This window comes from Furipterus horrens, unplaced genomic scaffold, assembly GCF_987537825.1.
Source record: "Furipterus horrens unplaced genomic scaffold, mFurHor1.1.pri manual_scaffold_4, whole genome shotgun sequence".
NCBI classification, from domain to species: Eukaryota; Metazoa; Chordata; class Mammalia; order Chiroptera; family Furipteridae; genus Furipterus; species Furipterus horrens.
In genome coordinates, this window is record NW_028327174.1 from 48,854,041 (window position 1) to 48,870,335 (window position 16,295).

Sequence of the window (16,295 nt, forward strand, 5' to 3'; positions counted from 1 at the left end):
GAGTCCTATGGCTGAGCTTCCCATGTCCCCAGGATGTGACTTAGTCAAGCCTTCCATGGTGAACAGCTGATCATGAGAAAGTGTCCCGGGCTGCGCTAGGCTAGGAGAACCTAGGAATTTCCAGGGCCAGCTGCCATATCCCAGTCGTCACCCTTGGGGTCCTGGGCAGGACACAGCCGCCGCCCCCTTTGCTTGGGCAGTCAGTCCTCCTCTCCCAGCCCAGCCCTCAGCCCCCTGGGCTGAGCCCTCCTTACATTTGGCAGAAACATGGTAGCCACCCAGTGGGGCTGGATGGCCCTCCGCAGCATCAAACCCGGCTGACACCAGGACGAGGTCTGGGGAGAACTCCCGGGCGATGGGCATCACGACTTTCCTGTGAGGGTGCAAGAAGGAGGGCCCACCCACTGTGCAGGGCTGCCAGGGACAGAGGCCACGCGATGCCAGCCCGCTACCGCCAACTGTACTGTGGGGCACCCTGCTCTTAGGACTCCCAGATGCCCAGTCTCCCAGAAGTATTAGTGATCCCTCTGACTTCCTGGACCTTGGCTGGCCACCCAGGTCCCTGCACAGCCTAGGGATGCAGCTACCCACTGCTCTTCACTGGCAAAGGCAATGTCTGTAGAGTGCAGTGGGCAGGGTTACAGGAAAAGGATAAGTCACTAAGCCTCAGGGACTACAAGTACTCAGTACCTGGTTGCCACCCACTTTGGACTAAGTTGACCACACCTCGCCACTCAATACCTAAGCGCGGACAAGGGTGACTATACTCTGAGATGCTGAGCTACCCAGATCCATTCTCTCCTCCTCAGCCACCCCCACAGCTGCCCCTCCATCCCTGACCCAGTTCTAGGGTCCATTTGGTGTCTTTCAAGGCCCTGGGCTATGAGCACACAAATGCCAAGAACTCCTACAGAATTAGCTCTCATGGAGAGTATCTCCAGAGAAGTATTTGGAGACCCACTTCCAGGGTTCCTTTTCCCAAATGCAGCAGAGGGGCCCCAGAGTGAAATATATTAGGGCCCAAAGCCGCTCTTCTAGAATGGCTTTTGTTAAGCACCTCCCCCGATGTGGGCATCATCTGCTTTCCCTCTTTCTTCACAACTTAAGTTTCTCATCTTCTACACAAAGCCCATCTCCTCCAGGCAGCTTTCTTTGACTGAATGCGGCTGCTCTGCTCACTCTACCCTGCCTGTCACCCAGCACTCAGTTCAACATTGGCTCTTGGTAGTCTGTGACTCTATAAATCACCCTCTGACTTTTTTATTCTGTTTCCTGTCTTCCCCTTGGGACTGAAGGTTACTAGAGGCCAGGGTAACAGTGTTGTTCCTTTTGTTTGCCTTGGTTCTGGGATTGGCTTATAGTGTCTGGTAATTGAATGAAGACAGAATGCCAAGCCAACTGATTGCCTCCAACCTGGTGCTGTTGGGAAACAGGGCAGGAGAGCGTGGCCTTGATGGACCGGGCCTCCTCTGGGCCCCCAGGGCACCTACCTGAAGGCGGTCAGGTACTCAGGATCCCCCATTGGGGGGTCCAAACCTCCAGCCCAGGCCACGTTGACATTGAAGCCCTCACCGCTGCCAGCTCCCACCTGGCAAAGAGGACGCGAGAGAGACGTGAGGAGACCAGCGTCCCAGGAGAGGAATGCCAGGGTGTTCGTGCTGCAGAACCAGCTCATGACACTGAGATGGAGGCTTTACTATCTACCCAGGATCACACAGCTGGTTGTGACAGCGGCAGAGGAAGGGTCGTGAGAGAGAGTCAGTGGGGCTGGAAGGGGTAGGCCCAACACGTGGTTGGTTACCTCATCCACAGCCCCACTGCCAGGGAAGAAGTTGCCATCATCATGGCGATGCAGGGAGATGTAGAGCACACTGGGGTCCTGGTAGAAGGTTTGCTGGGTGCCATTGCCATGGTGAACATCCTGTGTGGGAGATGGACAGTGGATTAGGGAAGGCCTGAAAGCAGAGGGATGGAGGCTGGAACAGGTTGGAAGGGTGTTGAGGTCAGTGACCATTCTGAGGGTCAGGATCCTAGACTGTGGGTGAGGAAACCGGGGTCCCTAGAGCTAAACTGTTGAGTGGCCCCAAGTAATCCATGGGCCCTCTCTGAGCCTCAGTCTCTCCACATATGTATGGCTGTGTACATAACATGCTGAGTGGGGGTGGCTATAATACAAGACCCTGAGGGGAGGAGCACGCCAAGGGCAGGTCTGACAGTGAGAGTGTGGGGGGCAGGAAAAGGAAGAGTCCAGGATTACACATGTCAGAAACCCTCACTGCTATGTCTTGTCCAAGGTCACAGAGTGAAGCGGGCGATTAGAAACCAAGCCCAGTTACTGAGGGACAGGTACACAAGACCCAGCATTGTCTGTCCTAGGAATAGCCGTGGCCTTGTACTTGGTAACTTCACAGGACCATGCATGGGTACAAGTGTGAAAGCTCCTCCACTGTCCTCAGCTTCACAGATGTCAACGCAGAGTGGGGGACAGCTTCGTAGTTAGATGCTGGAGCTAACCACCTGGTTTTAAATCCAAGTCTCAGTATGTACTAGGTGCACGGCTGTGTGCAAGTTATTTAACCTCTGTGTGCTCACTTTCCTTATCTGACGGTTATAGTCAGGATTAAATACATCACATGCAAAAACTATCAGTGTCTGAATGCGATTAGTGGCATGTTAATGTTATGTGCTGTTGTTGGTATTGTCACTACCTATAGCAAAAAAGCAGGAGTTAGATCTGCAGAAAGAAGCCAACAGAAGCCAAAAGACAGCACTCAAATGGCTCCTCCCGTTGTGGGAGTCTGTTATAGCTGGAGGTACACGAGATTCATCAGGTTAGGATGCCCATTCATCATTGCCTCTGGGCACCCTAACAGTCCCTGTGATGTGGATATTATCTTCAACATTTACACAAAGGGGGAAACTAAGGCTCAGGAGGCCAATGTAGAGCTAGGCCATGAAACTACATCTTTTGGGTTTTTTTTAAGAAGGCTATTTTATTTCTCTCTCTCTCTCTCTTTTTAAAGATTTTAGAACATTTTTAAAAGAAGGGGAAAGGAGGGAGAAAGAGAAGGAGAGAAACATCAATGTGTGCGAGAAACGATCGGTTGCTTCTCGCACATCCCCAACCGGGGACCTGGCCTGCAACCCAGGCATGTGCCCTGACTGGGAATTGAACCAGCAACCCTTTGGTTCTCAGGCCAGCGCTCAGTCCACTGAGCCACACCAGCCAGGGTGAAACCACATCTCCGATGCCAGACTCAGGACTCTTTCCCAAGGGATATCGGGTCTGGGGCACCGGCACCTACCCAGTCCACAATGAGGATCCGGCTGGCCTTGCCCTGTTGTTGCAGCTGCCGGCAGGCAATGGCCACCGAGTTGAAGAAGCAGAAGCCCCTGGGAGGAGGAAAGAGAGGTCCTGACAGCCCATTCTCTCCTGTGCCTCCACCTCTCCAGCCTCCCCTCTCCACCCACTCCTGGCCTGGTCCAGCCCCAGAGGGCGCACCCCACCCAAGCCTCCTCTAGGCCTTACATGGCTGTGGAATGGTCTGCATGGTGTCCTGGGGGCCGAACCACAGCAAAGCCATTCTGGAAATGGAAAGAATGCTTATCGACCAAACAGCGAACTCTCCGACCCCATCTCCATGAACCTGTCCCCAGGCCCAGGCTCCTCCCCAGAGAAGGAGACATAGGGAAACAGCTAACCAGGACCAGGACGGATCTGAAGTGCCCAGGTGCTCAGCCCCCAGGCTGGGCACCCTCTGCTTTCCACTGGGTGAACACAGAACCCCCCTCCCTAGTGTGTCCTGGCTGTTAGCACTTTGTAATAAAAACAGCTGTTTTGTTGAGCCAAAACTACGTGCCTGGCACTGTGTTAAGCACTTTATAAACACTGGATTTCATCCTCACAACATTTCTCCAAGGTCAATGTTATCTAATCCTCACAATATCTCATAAGATAAACATTATTATCTCTAGTTTACAGGCATGAGAAATCTGAAGCTTAGGCAGGTTAAGCAACTTGTGCAAAGTTGCTTGGTTGTAAATGGTGGAGCCAGGAGTTTCAACCCCGGGCTGCTCCCTTAACTGCAAAGACCCACCAAGGGGCAACGACACTGAGGACACCGTGACCACCTTGTGCTGAGCTCCTAAACAACGGGGAGGGAGGGTGGACATTAGGACAAGTCCCTGTAAGGTGTCCAGCCCAGAGCACCAACTCAGTCTATAAAAGTTCAGGCTGCAAAGAACCATGGTCTACGTTAAATGATTCTGGGTGATCGTGAGCTTGCATCTCTTAGAGATCCAAGGTCCTGGATCACAGTGGCTGGACTCTCTACCAGGTAACTTAAGCCTGGTTCATATCTCATTTTGATTCCCAGAGCTCTCGATTTCCCTTCCAAATCCCTGTGGTGCTATCTCAAAGAAATGAGACATTTAGGATTCTGGGTCTGGCCTTCACTGCTGCCCCATCCTGCCACCTCTTCCATGGCTTGACCACCTTCAGCCCAGACCTCCTACCTTTAGCTCGTGGGAAGCCACTTTGAAGGCCAGATCGGTAACACTGCCGGCGGCCCAGCGGGCTGCATTGGAAGAGTGCAGCTCATTCCAGATGGTGTCAGTGTCCACCTGTGGGGGCCAGAGTCAGGGCCCGCATCGTCCAAGGCTTCCCACAGGAGCCAGGGCCCATGGGTGGTGCCCACCCCATGGCCAGGACCCCAGGGGCAGGGAGCTGGGCAGACAGTGCTGCCTCCCCAGTGCCCCACCGCCCAAAGGCAAGGCCTCCTGTATCCCCCAGTCCCAGCATGACGTCTCCTTCCCAGCTTCAGTCCACATCACCAGCCCATATCTGGCCGGCAATCACTGGCGGCATCGCGCCTGCCTCCCCGGTCAGAGGAGGGGGCATGGCGTTACCTGGGCGGGACTTGGGGTTTGGGCCGGGAGCGGGTTTTAAGCCCCAGCTGGCTCTGCTCAGGCCCTGCGGGACGGTCGGAGCTTGAGGGGCCGTCTGCACCACTGTCTTCCACTCAGGGCCCCTAGCCCAGGCTGGGAGGCCCCCCAAACCCAGTCCCTGGGCCTCAAGGCTAGGGAGGGGCCGGGGGGCATGATGGGGAGATGGGGAGGGCGAGGCAGACCGAGAGAGGCGAGGAAGGCAGAGAGAGTCTCAAGAGGCTGGAGAAAGAGAGAGAAAGAGAGAGACAGAGAGGGAGAGGAGGGAGGAGAAAACAGAAGCAAAAACAGTTGGAAAAATCAGAAAGTGGCAAGAAATGGGAAGTTGTGAATAGGGCGCTGACTGGCTCCCAATAGTCCCCCCAGCTACAGCTCCCATTTCCCTCCAGAACAGGCCTCCATCCCCTGCCTCCACACACCTGGCTGGGAACCCACTGCAAGGACCTTTTCAGGCAGAGAGCACTGCTAGGGAGGCAGGAAGCCCCCCAAGCAGGATAAGGAGGGAGGGCGGAAAGCTGGGGAGTGGGAGGGAAGCGCCCGAGTCACCAAGGACACTGGAGGCACCCCCACAGTCTCAGCATGGGCAGCCCCGACTCTGCCTGCAGGCTCACTCCAGTGGAATGGCCAGTCCCGACTCCTGGAGTCTGGGGTCTTATAAGTGAGATGACCTTGGCCCTGCTCTCTGAGCCTCACTGGACATTGACCAGGCACAGTCCAAGTGAGAGGCGCAGGGCTCCACACCTGGGAGAGGCTGGTGGGCTGAGGACACACCTGTCCACAAGCAACACCTGCCAGCAGAGGGGGATTATGGGAAAACCCCTGGCCCACCGGGTCTGGCAGAACCACAAGAACAAGCAGGCAGGGGCTGGGCCTGGGGGAATGGAAAGGAGGAGATCCGAGAACCCTGCAATGCCTGTTCAAGAATCCCCCGCACACTTACCCCAACCCCACCACAGGGCAGCATCACAAACATCCGCTGAGCCAGGAGCCCTGTGGAGAGAGGCCCAGTGTGCGTGAGCTGAATCCTCTTGGCCTCTGCCTGGCCGGGAAGCAGGGAGGCCCTGGAAAGAGGGCTGGGGCGGGTGCACAGGCGAGGTAGGGGTGGCAGCAGAGGGACTAGGGGTGGCGTGGGGCTGTCAAGGGTGCTGGAGGGACAGGCTGGGCAGAACTGAGACGAGAGAGATGGGTTAGGTGGGCTGGGTGAGCCAGGGGATATACTGGGGCTCCCAGTGCTATTGGGCCCCTACCTGCCAGCTTCCCGTTGTCCAGTTTGAGACGGCTGAGCGGGTTGGTGCCGTAGAGGAGCACATGTCGCTCAGAGTGCACTGACTGCAGCTCCTCCAGGGAGGCCTTCCGGCCCCGGAGACACTGAGGAAGGGCCCACAGAGCTCCTGAGGCCCTGCTTGCCCCTTCCCTGCAGTTACCAACAGCCAGCCTGTGCCTCATCTCATGCTGGCTCCAGGGCCTCTACCCCCTTCCTTCCCATTACTCTTACCTCCTCAGTTCCACAGCCCCCACCCCACCTCCTCACCTCACACTGGCTTCGAAGCCCCCGCTCCTGCAGCCGGGACCAGATGCTCTGGATGCGGCCCGCGTGCTCTGGGTGCCTGCTGTTGTCTCCGCAGGAGCACTGGTGCTTCAGCATGACTGAGTCATAGACCAGCCCTGGCAGGAGCAGGGGTCAGAACCAGGACCCCAGGGAGTCCCCAGTGCCTGCCCCCTATCTCCCACATGGAACCAGGCCTGGTGCACACACCCCGCACCCCATCCTGAACCTCGGCCCATCAACTCACATCCCCAGCTGCTTACCAGGCAGCCTCATGACCTCACACAAACACCAACACAGCCCTAGCCAACATGACTGCCACACGGCCACTGTCTTCCTGACACACTGACCCTTCTCATGTGGCCTACCGCCTCTACCACAGCCTGGAGAACTCAGACTAGCAGAGGGAGGCCTGGTGCTCACGTGTGATGTCTTGACTCAAATAGGTACCAAGGGGGAGCAAGAGGAGAAAGAATTCCTCAGAAACCCCAAAACTGGGAGCTGGGAAGCCCACAGTGACCCTGGGCCATGTGACAAAGCAAATGCAGTTTTGGGGAAGTGGCTGTTTTTAGCAGGACGCCTAGCAGAGGGCCCTGTACACTGCCAGGGAGACCGTCACTTTCAGCAAGTCTCAGGACATCAGGGATCTTTAGAATGCTCACACCATTTGACCCCGGGATGCCACTCCTTTAGAGTGACCTTTGGGAAACAATCCCAGGGGTGAGTGAAGATTTACGTATAAGGAAATCCCAGTGAGGAAAGATGAGTAACCGTCTAATTGCCCAACCAGTAAGAAATCTTTAAATAAAAATAAAATACTATGGTGACATACTATAAAAACCTGCTTTCTAAACATTCATTATACCATGAAGTGTTCATAATATGTTAATGAATAAAGCAGGGTACAATGTACTTACGGTATATGAAGTGTTTGTATATGTGCCTATGGTTGGGACAAAGATGAACACACTATCGCAGCATTTAAGACTGGTTGCCTCTGGGTGGTAGGATATTAATTGGTGGTTTTTATTCTATTTTTATGTTTTCCTGCATTTTTCAAAACTTCTAAAATGCTTTTGAGCTCATCTTACAAGCAGAGCAAAAACAGTTTTTGAAAGGCATGAACTAGCTGTCAGGGGATCCTGACAATGCTTAGCTCGGCCTGACTGCCAGCTCGCTATTTGACCACGAGCTTGTCACCTCAGATTTCCTGAGCCTGATCTTCTCATGTGCAGAATGAGAACCACCCCCTGCTTCATGGACACTGCATGGATCAAACAAGACCAAGAAAGTGCTCTGTGACCTCGAAAACGTCCTGAGTGACACCATCATTCAGACCAGACTGCTGCCCAAGCCTCTGTGTGTCCCGCCCCCTTCCTTCCACCCCACTCCAATCCAGGTCTTACCTGTGGTGAAGGGCAGGGTCCTGGCAGGGCCCTCTGAGCTGGGCAGGACACGGGCCTGGCTGCTGGGCTCTGGGGTTGGCAGTGAGGCAGGCGCGGCTGGGGATGACTGAGTCCTAGACAGGGGCCGGTGACTGCCCTGAGCCAGGGGAAGCAGCACAGAGTCTCCAGTGCCTACCCGGGGGAGCCGCCCGGCCAGTCGCTGCTGCTCCCAGAGGAACACCTGAGGGTTACAAGGGGTCTCAGTCTCTAGGTTCTCAGGATCTTGCTCCATGTACTGCTCTGCCCAAAGTCTCAGAAACCTCCATACTGGCCCCCTTCCTAAAGAGATTCCAGGAGGCCTCTAGCCTTGCCTCCTAGCCAGGATCCGGCCTTTGACTCCCCCACCAGCCCCCGAAAGATCTGAACCCTACACTGAACCCCATTCCCCCAGAGCTCCCTGGACCCTCAGGATTCCAGGTGAGGGATCTCAGGCCTAGCTCTGACCAGGATCACGTCTCCAAGGACTATGCAATAGCTCAAGGTCATGAGGACCTGCATGAGCCACTGCACATTTGGGGACTGTCACCACGTCTTATGGGCCCACTTCCTACTTATGAAGGAAATCCGAACCTTCAGAATGTACCTCGGAATGTGACCTTAATAGGAGACAGGGTCTTTACAAAGGTAATCAAGTTAACAAGAGGTCATTACAGTGAGCCTTAAACTAATAAGACTCTTGTCCTTATAAAGAGGAGAAACTTGGATACAGGCAGGGACAGAAGGAAGACAATGTGAAGACAGATGCAGAAGACAGTCATATATCAGCTGAGGAGAAAAACCTGGGACGTCACCTTCCCTCAAAGCTCTCAGAAGGAACCAACCCTGTCAACACCTTGATTTCAGACTTCCAGCCTACTGATTTCTGTTGTTTAAGGCGCCCAGTGTGTCGTTCTTGTTACAGGAGCCCTAGCAAACCCTTACCCCAGGCTTGACTCACAGGGTGAGAGTGCTCTGGCTGAAGCACTTGAGCCTGCTCTGCCCCCTTCCTGCCCTAGCCACCTTCCTGGAAACAGTGCAATTGGCCACAGGGAGAAGTCCTAGGGCAGATGTGTGCACGGCTCCATGAACGGCTAGCCCCACTGCCGGACAACAGACACAGCTCCAACCTGAGTGTGCCTGCATGCATGTATGCATGCCTGTGTGCATGGGCGTATGTGTGCGTTTCTGCACCTCAGTGTGGCTCTGGCAGGATGAGCACAGTCTCAGAGCTGTTCCCTGCATGAACATCCCATCTCCCTCACTTCCAGCTACTCCAGTCCCCAGCATCTCCTGACTACACCTTCCGAGGGGGCACACGGACACCGCCATACCTGCTGGTGCTGCTGGAGAGGAAGAAGGCCTCTGGCTTCCTGCTGCCCGTGGCTCGGCAGCTCCCTGTGCTCCAGGCTATCATCCCCCAGTGGCCCCACTCCCCCACCGTCCGTCTCCAGGTCTTCAGCCGAGGGTATCTGCCGCAGCCGGGGCTTCTCACTCGGCTTGGCTGGCCTCTGAGGAGGGAAGATGCCCGCTGAGAAGCCATGCTCGAGTGTGGGATGCTGGGTGGGATGTGGTGGGCTAGGTGGCTGGGACTCCAGTGGCCACGCATCTCTTGGCCCCCCGGAACCACATTCTCACTCTGGCCCTCCAGATCCCCGCCCTTCCAAAGCCTCCCTTCTTCTTTCAGCCGTGGGCCCAGTTAAGCAACCCCTCGCCACCTCCCCTGCCCAGTTCCCCTCACCTTGATCAGCTGCACGTGAGGTTTGAGCCGCTCCAGGCGGGGCTGCAGGGGGCCCAGTGATGGGGGGGCGGTGGCACTTGGGGGCAAAGGCTCTGAGCGGGTCCGGCTCAGCGGCCGATGGAGGCCTGACCCGGAGAGCCGCTCGGTGGTCAGTAAGGACTGGGCAAAGTGGAAGGGCAGGGGCCCAAGCCCGGGCACTGGAAAGAATGTGGTGGGAGGGGCATAAGGAGGGAACCACAGGGAAGAATGGAAAGAAGCAAGGTGGGTAGGGGAGAGGGACTCAGCAGGGAGATGCACAGAAAGATGTGGGGGGTGGGGCAGCAGAGTGGGCAGGAAGGATGGAACTTGTCCCAGGCTTGGACCCTACCAGGGTGCAGGGATCCAGTCCCTCCCCTGGAGAAACAATGGGACTCACCAGTCAGCAGAGGGGTGTGAGAGACTGAGGGATCCAGGAGGAGAATAGGCTGCAGGCGAGAGGGCAAGGTGCCCCCAGCCTCGGGCTCCAGGCCGTGGGGCAGGAAGAGGGGAGCATGGGGGCTCCCTAGAACCGGCCCCCGGGGGCCCAGAGTTGGATGGGTCCTGCGGTCACCATCAGCCTGGTGGAGAGGGGGAAAGGAGTCACAGGGAAGCAGATTCCAGCAGAGAGAACAGTGAAGGGGATGGGGTGAGGCAGCAGGAGAAGGAAATGAAGGAAACTGGGGAGCTTGGCATGGGGGAGGGCACCTCAGCCACTCACCCTGGCAGGGGCAGGCAGCCCCAGTGTGATTGTGGGCAGCAAGGACACTGTCGGCAAGGCGAACGGGGCCAGAGAGGTCTCCTGCCGCCGCAGCCGCTGGCCCAAGAGCGCCTGCCATGGGGAGCAGGGCAGGGGTCACCGGTCCCAGACCTTCACCCCTGGCCACACCTTCCCCGGAACACCCAGGGCCCCTTACTGAGAGGAAGACTGAGCCTCAGAACTGCCCCTGGAGAGTCCAGCCAGCAAGGCCTTACCTCGGAGCCCAGGATGGGGTTGGGCCCATGCTCGCTGTCATTGGGAGAGCTGCACCCTGACGCAGGTGTGCTGCTACTGCTGGGGGAGGAGTCTGGGGGTTGGGGAGAGAGGGAGGCACAGTCAGAGACCAGGCAGCGGCCAGTAGACAGAAGGGTGGCCTCTGCTTCCTGCTTTCCTCCCAGAAAGGCAGGGAGAAGGCAGGTCATCACTAGCCTTTGGACGTTTTTTTTTAAATCAAGGCGCCCTTTCTGGGCAGGAGCTGCCTTTCAGCCCAACTCACCCCCTGGCAAGCATGTAGGACACACCCTGTACAACCACCCACTCACGGTAACCCCGAGGCAGGGACTTGGTTGTCCTGGTGGGACCGAACCCAAAAGGACAAGATCAGTCACCCCCACCCGCACTGCTGGTCCTCACCTCCAAGGGTCTCTGCCGGCCGCCGCCGGAGACTGGGTGGAGCGCTCTCCTTTCTGAGCAGTGGGTTCTTCCTCCGCTCCAGGGATTTCTTGGGCTTGTAGCGCAGCTTCAGGTTGGGCTCAGAGACTGTGAGAGCTCCAGCGTTACGCGGCCCCACACCCACCGTCCTCATCTCTGCCCGTTCGCCCCCACTCCCAGTCATCCTGTGTTCAAGGCCCACCCCTTACTTCCCTAGGAGGGTCCCCTGACTGCCTGTCCCACTCACCTGTCTTACGCAGTGGGAAGTGTTCTGGTGTGTCACCGGTCAGGCTGGGAACAGGAGGCAGAAAGCTGCTGAGCATGGAACGGGCAGCTCCTTCAGTCTCCAAGGGCTCGAGAGTTCTGTGGGGTGGGTGCCAAGGCTGCTTCAGGGGGGCGAGGATGCCCAGAGGCCTGGCAGCCATCTCCTTCCCCCGGGTCCCCTTCCTGAGCAGGGCCATGGGACCTGCCAGGGGAGGTGGCAGCCAGCAGGATGGGCGGTGTGGGACTGGAAGGAACAGGGCCATCTCCGGGGTGGGCAGCACTGGGCCACCCACCTGACCAGCAGCCCACAGGGAGACCTCTGGTCTAGGCAGAGGAGCTAGGGTCCCAGACACAGTAGGGACTCTCTCTGGTGGGAGGAACCTGCTCAAGGAACCAGGATATTTTTGTGCTTAGGGGAGACACCAAAAGAGAAGGGACTCGTGTGGAAGAAAGCCAGTGTTGAATGTGTGTGAGTGTGTGCATGCGCACACGCAGGAGGAAGGGCCCCAGGTGGGGGATGGGGAGAGATCATGAAAGGAGAGAAGAGGGCAGGTGTCACTTGGAAGACAGGCCTGGGACAGGTATTACTAAGGGAGGAGATCAGGTGATAGGCACCTGGGGGAAGGAGGAGGGGTGTAGCAGTGCTCACAGGAGGACATATCGGGAGGAGAGGGAGCGGCAGAGACATGAAGGAGCAGGTGGGAGAGGGATTACCTGTAGGGAATGCTGGGGCTACTGGGATGGACTGTTCTCTCTAAGGCCGCCTGCTGTTTCTTCAGAATCACCTCCGCCAGCTTCTGCTTAACTACACTGCTGGCCACAGCACCTGCAGGGGCAGAAAACCATGAGTGGGTCTTGGGTGGGTGGACAGGTGGCCTCCTTGCACATTCTCTGCCTGTGGCCTTGTCCGCATCCCCAGTGCAAGGTGTTCCAGGGATTCCTCCGGCAAGAGCCAAGTCCAAGGCCCCACCTCGCCCCCCACCCCACCATGTCCGCCACCACCTACAGTCACAGGCAGAGCCCGTCAAGCAGAGGGAGCCCCAAGCTGGCGTCATTCCCAACCCAGCCTTTACATGCCCAGGTGGGTGGGCCGTGGACACCAGGCCAGGCGGCCTCTATCCTTACTTCGCTTGCTCTTGTCCTTATTGAGAAGTTGCCGCAGCTCCTGCTCCTGTTGCCCCACCGGCAACTCAGGCATCGGTGTGTCCATTGAGAGCTGTGGGCAGGGCCAGCCGCCCAGGAAGGCGCAAGGAGTTGAGGACTGAGACGAGGATCTGGGGGGAGGCTGAAGGGAAGGAGGAGGTCTGGGGGCTGAGCTCGAGGCTGTCCCGTGTGCAGGGGGCTCTATCTTTACCCTCATGGGCTCCACCGAGCGCTGCTGTTGCAGGCCTGCCAGGAAGAGGTGGTGGTGCAGGTGCTGGGGATGCTGCAGGGCCAGCAGCGTGGGCTCCGGTGGGGGCTCCACCGGGGGCCGCTGGCCCACCCGCAGGTCCATGGGCTGGGGCTGAGCGCCTGGAGCGTCCGCACCGGGCCTGGGGCAGCCTGAGGACACACAGAGGGAGCAGAGTCAGCTGGAAAGTTTGTCTGAAGGTGCATGGTTACAACCTCATCAGCCACTTCAGGCTCACTTGACTCAAAATGACAAAACATGCTCTCGGGACCTTTTTCTCACTTCACCCTCAGCACCGTCCTATACCCAGGAGAAAGGGTTATTCTCAATTCCATTTCACCCATGAGAAAGGAGGTGATCTACACTCGACAAGGTTATTCTTTCGTGGGTGTGGATTGAGATTCTGACTGAGCATATTGCTTTTCCACTAAATACATGGCCTCTCCAGGCGGAAGGCTGGGGCTGCAGGGATTTAGAGATGGGTTGAGAGCCGTTTGGTGGTCCATTCTGAGCCCTGCCCCCTCCTTCCCTTCTGCCCCTCTGGAATGAGGATTTGGTCCAGCTGCCCCCAACGAGCAGCACTCAAAGAGATCAGACTGGTACACAGTTCCCTTTTATTCGTCCTCCGACCCCAAAGGACCTCCCAGGCCCTCTCAGTCTCCTTTCTCTCCACTCTACCCCAGCCCAGAGGATAAAGAAGCAGTGCCTCAAACCCACAGTCAAGCCCTGGCCTCCACCCCAGGCCTGCACAGCCCATGTGCCCATGGAACCTGCTCTTGGGCACCCTCACGCCAGCTCTGGGCCCGCAGCGGTGAGGACATGGCTCAGCTGCCTCTTCTCGAATGTCCTCTGCACCCACGCCAGGAGCACCCTGCCAAGGCTGTGGGTGCAGGGGCTATTTATAACTAGCTGCCGGACCAGGTTCTCCACCAGCACAGCCAGCTGGGCCAGGCTGGGCTGAGCAGCCAGAGATGCTCTCAGAGAAGGGGAGGCAGGTGGGGGTGGGAGCAGATGCTCTAATACAGAACACACAGCACCAAAACCTCTCTGGAGAGGCTGTCAGTTCATCCCAGGCTGAGCAACCCGCATTCGGACAGCCCCAGGCTGTCCTCAGGGCCTGAGGCTGAGGGACACTGGAAGGTGCGATGGCAAAGCACCAGCCGGGGAGTCGGGAAACGCAACCTCCAGACCCAACTCAACCACTACTAGTCACCGTCTCAACATCCGTAGAACATGTGCACCTGTGGCTGCAAAACCCTCTTACCTCATCACCCCTACATTCCCTGGGAAATACTGCTTACTCCTCTGTTGTCCCAAATACGGAAACTGAGGCTCAGGTGAAGGCCACCCAGCTCGGGACAGGTTGAAAACCTGCCGAGGCCAATGCTCCAGCTCCGTTTTCCCATCAGCTTTCAGGAAGTTGTCTCCCCTCATGGGGGCTTCTCACTGGGCAAGGAGGAGGGGCCCACAGTAGGGTGTCGCTAAGGGGCACCCGTTCTAATCTTCTCACACTGTGAAATGGAAGCAAGCAAAGAGCAGGCCAAGGGGGTGCCCACACAACTCTCCAGATGTCAGGGGAGCAGAGAGGACGGCTGTGTACCAGACGCAGCCCATAGCATGCACTTCACAGCTTTGGCTCCTCGACCCCTTGTTTATGCATCCAACCAGGGGACTCGGAGTCACACCGGTGGAGTCTAGGCCTCCAGTGCCAACACATTCCGGCCCCAGGAAGGGTCTCAGTCCTTCCACATCTGGTGTCCTGGCTTCTTGGGGTGACTCCCCTGGTGATGCCAGAGGGACCTAGAGGAACCCAAGGCAGGCCACCGGGCTTGCAGCTAGTGGCTTCAGCCACACACAGACCGTGAGCGGCCCCATTCCTCCCTCCCAGCACTGCCATGGCCTCCAGAGCAAAAGGCTTCTGGGAGTGTGGGAGCGGCACCCAGGGTGACTGAGCATTTGGAGGTCTGAACAGTCTGGTGGCTAACCCAGCTTCCTGCAGCTGTGCCTCCTGCATCTGAACACAAGCCCTCCATTGCAGCCACCAGCCTCCACTCTCTCACAAGCCCACCTGCCTTTTGTCCTGAGTTTTGCTCATAATGTCTCCCTTCTGGTGCTGTCCTCACTCCTCAATTCTACTTTTTCCCCCCTTTTTTAAAATCCTCACCAGAGGACATGCTTATTGATCAGAGAGAGGAGAAGGGAGGGAGAGAAACATCAATGTGAGAGGGAAACAGTGATCAGTTGCCTCTTGTATGTGCCCCAACAGGGGGATGGGGGCTACCAAAGCTGCAACTTACGCATGTGTCCTGACCTGGAATCGAACTTGTGTCCTTTTGGTTTACTGGACTACACTCCAACCAAGCCACACTGGCCAGGGCTCAATTCTACTTTACTAGGTCCTACCCTTTCTTCCAAGCCCAGCTAGAGCCTTTGCTCTTCCCTGGACCCAGCCCAACACCCCATGGATTTCGATCACATTGACAGTTCTGTGCCCCATAAGCACCGTATGGGTTGGGACCACATCTGAGTTAAGCTCCAAGGGCAGGGACTTGTTTTTGTTTCTTGCTCCCTATCCAGCTGCCCCTAGAACAGTATCTAGCACATGACAGGTACCCAATAAATACCAGCTGAATCAATGAATACATCTCTGTAGCTCCCCAAAATGCCTAGGAAGGTGCCCTGGCACAGTCATGGTTCATTAATGTTCCTTTTTTCTTTTTCTAATTTCTGTATGTAATTTTTAGAAAATTTCACATCTATGAAGACTGAATTATAATAGGTTGTGAATTAAATGTGTTCTGAATGGATGGATGAACACATTAACCAGCTGCCCCCTTGTTTGGCACTGTTCACATATTGCAGTATACTATAATTATTATTGTTTTTTTTAATGTGTCCTGTCTCCCCAACCTGCCTGTAAGCTTTTGGACAGCCAGGATAGAAGCAAATAGGGATATCTGGCCTTCATTTCTCCTTGCCCTATTGCACATCAGGTATGTACCCAGCAGACCCTCAGTAGACACTGGCTGAAGTTAAGGAGGGGGCAGCCTGCATCCAGCCCCAGGCCCAGCCCACAGGCATGTCCTACCCAGAGCAGGAGGCCGGGAAGGTGAGAGAACCAGGAAGAGGGGTCCTTCCCCTCCCACCGGAGCAGCACAGGCATCCTCCCGTCCTGCAAGGGCTGCTGTGCCCACCTCGCCAGGCTGGCGTGAGGACTGGGAGACTCCAGAGCTGAGAACATGAGCCCAATGTGAGGCAGAGGCCTGAGTATAAACATTAGCTTCCTACTTGCCTTCCTGTTTCCCTGCCTCCAGCAAGGACAAGGAGAGCATCCTGCCTTTCCTCTTCCTGCCGTGCTTCCTAGGACAGGGGCCAGCCTGAATCCAGAACTGCCCCCCTTAGCTCCACACCTCACCCCTTTCCCATGAAACCCTAACTTCACCCTTTGCCCCTGGACCCCAGCCTCCTGACTCTCTGGCTGCCCAGCCAACTCCCCTGCCCCACCACCACTCAGCTCCTCGCCCTTCTCATGTCCTCTCCACCTTCATCTTCCACCTCTCACC

At 56.7% G+C, this 16,295-nt stretch overlaps 1 protein-coding gene across 1 annotated transcript in view; it reads right to left on the reverse strand.

The window, feature by feature from the left end:
* Window positions 1-16,295, reverse strand: part of HDAC7 (histone deacetylase 7) — a 34,045-nt gene that overhangs the window by 2,544 nt on the left and 15,206 nt on the right. The window contains exons 3-22 of the mRNA XM_090273062.1: window positions 12,697-12,884; window positions 12,468-12,558; window positions 12,057-12,168; window positions 11,326-11,441; window positions 11,061-11,186; window positions 10,643-10,734; window positions 10,389-10,499; window positions 10,068-10,248; window positions 9,653-9,849; window positions 9,246-9,422; window positions 7,897-8,116; window positions 6,476-6,609; window positions 6,192-6,312; window positions 5,885-5,934; window positions 4,516-4,623; window positions 3,530-3,585; window positions 3,306-3,393; window positions 1,802-1,921; window positions 1,491-1,588; window positions 255-373 (exon numbers count right to left, since the gene is read on the reverse strand). Coding sequence (XP_090129188.1) covers window positions 255-373; window positions 1,491-1,588; window positions 1,802-1,921; window positions 3,306-3,393; window positions 3,530-3,585; window positions 4,516-4,623; window positions 5,885-5,934; window positions 6,192-6,312; window positions 6,476-6,609; window positions 7,897-8,116; window positions 9,246-9,422; window positions 9,653-9,849; window positions 10,068-10,248; window positions 10,389-10,499; window positions 10,643-10,734; window positions 11,061-11,186; window positions 11,326-11,441; window positions 12,057-12,168; window positions 12,468-12,558; window positions 12,697-12,884 — 2,505 coding nt within the window. The remainder of the gene's footprint in view (window positions 1-254; window positions 374-1,490; window positions 1,589-1,801; window positions 1,922-3,305; window positions 3,394-3,529; window positions 3,586-4,515; window positions 4,624-5,884; window positions 5,935-6,191; window positions 6,313-6,475; window positions 6,610-7,896; window positions 8,117-9,245; window positions 9,423-9,652; window positions 9,850-10,067; window positions 10,249-10,388; window positions 10,500-10,642; window positions 10,735-11,060; window positions 11,187-11,325; window positions 11,442-12,056; window positions 12,169-12,467; window positions 12,559-12,696; window positions 12,885-16,295) is intronic.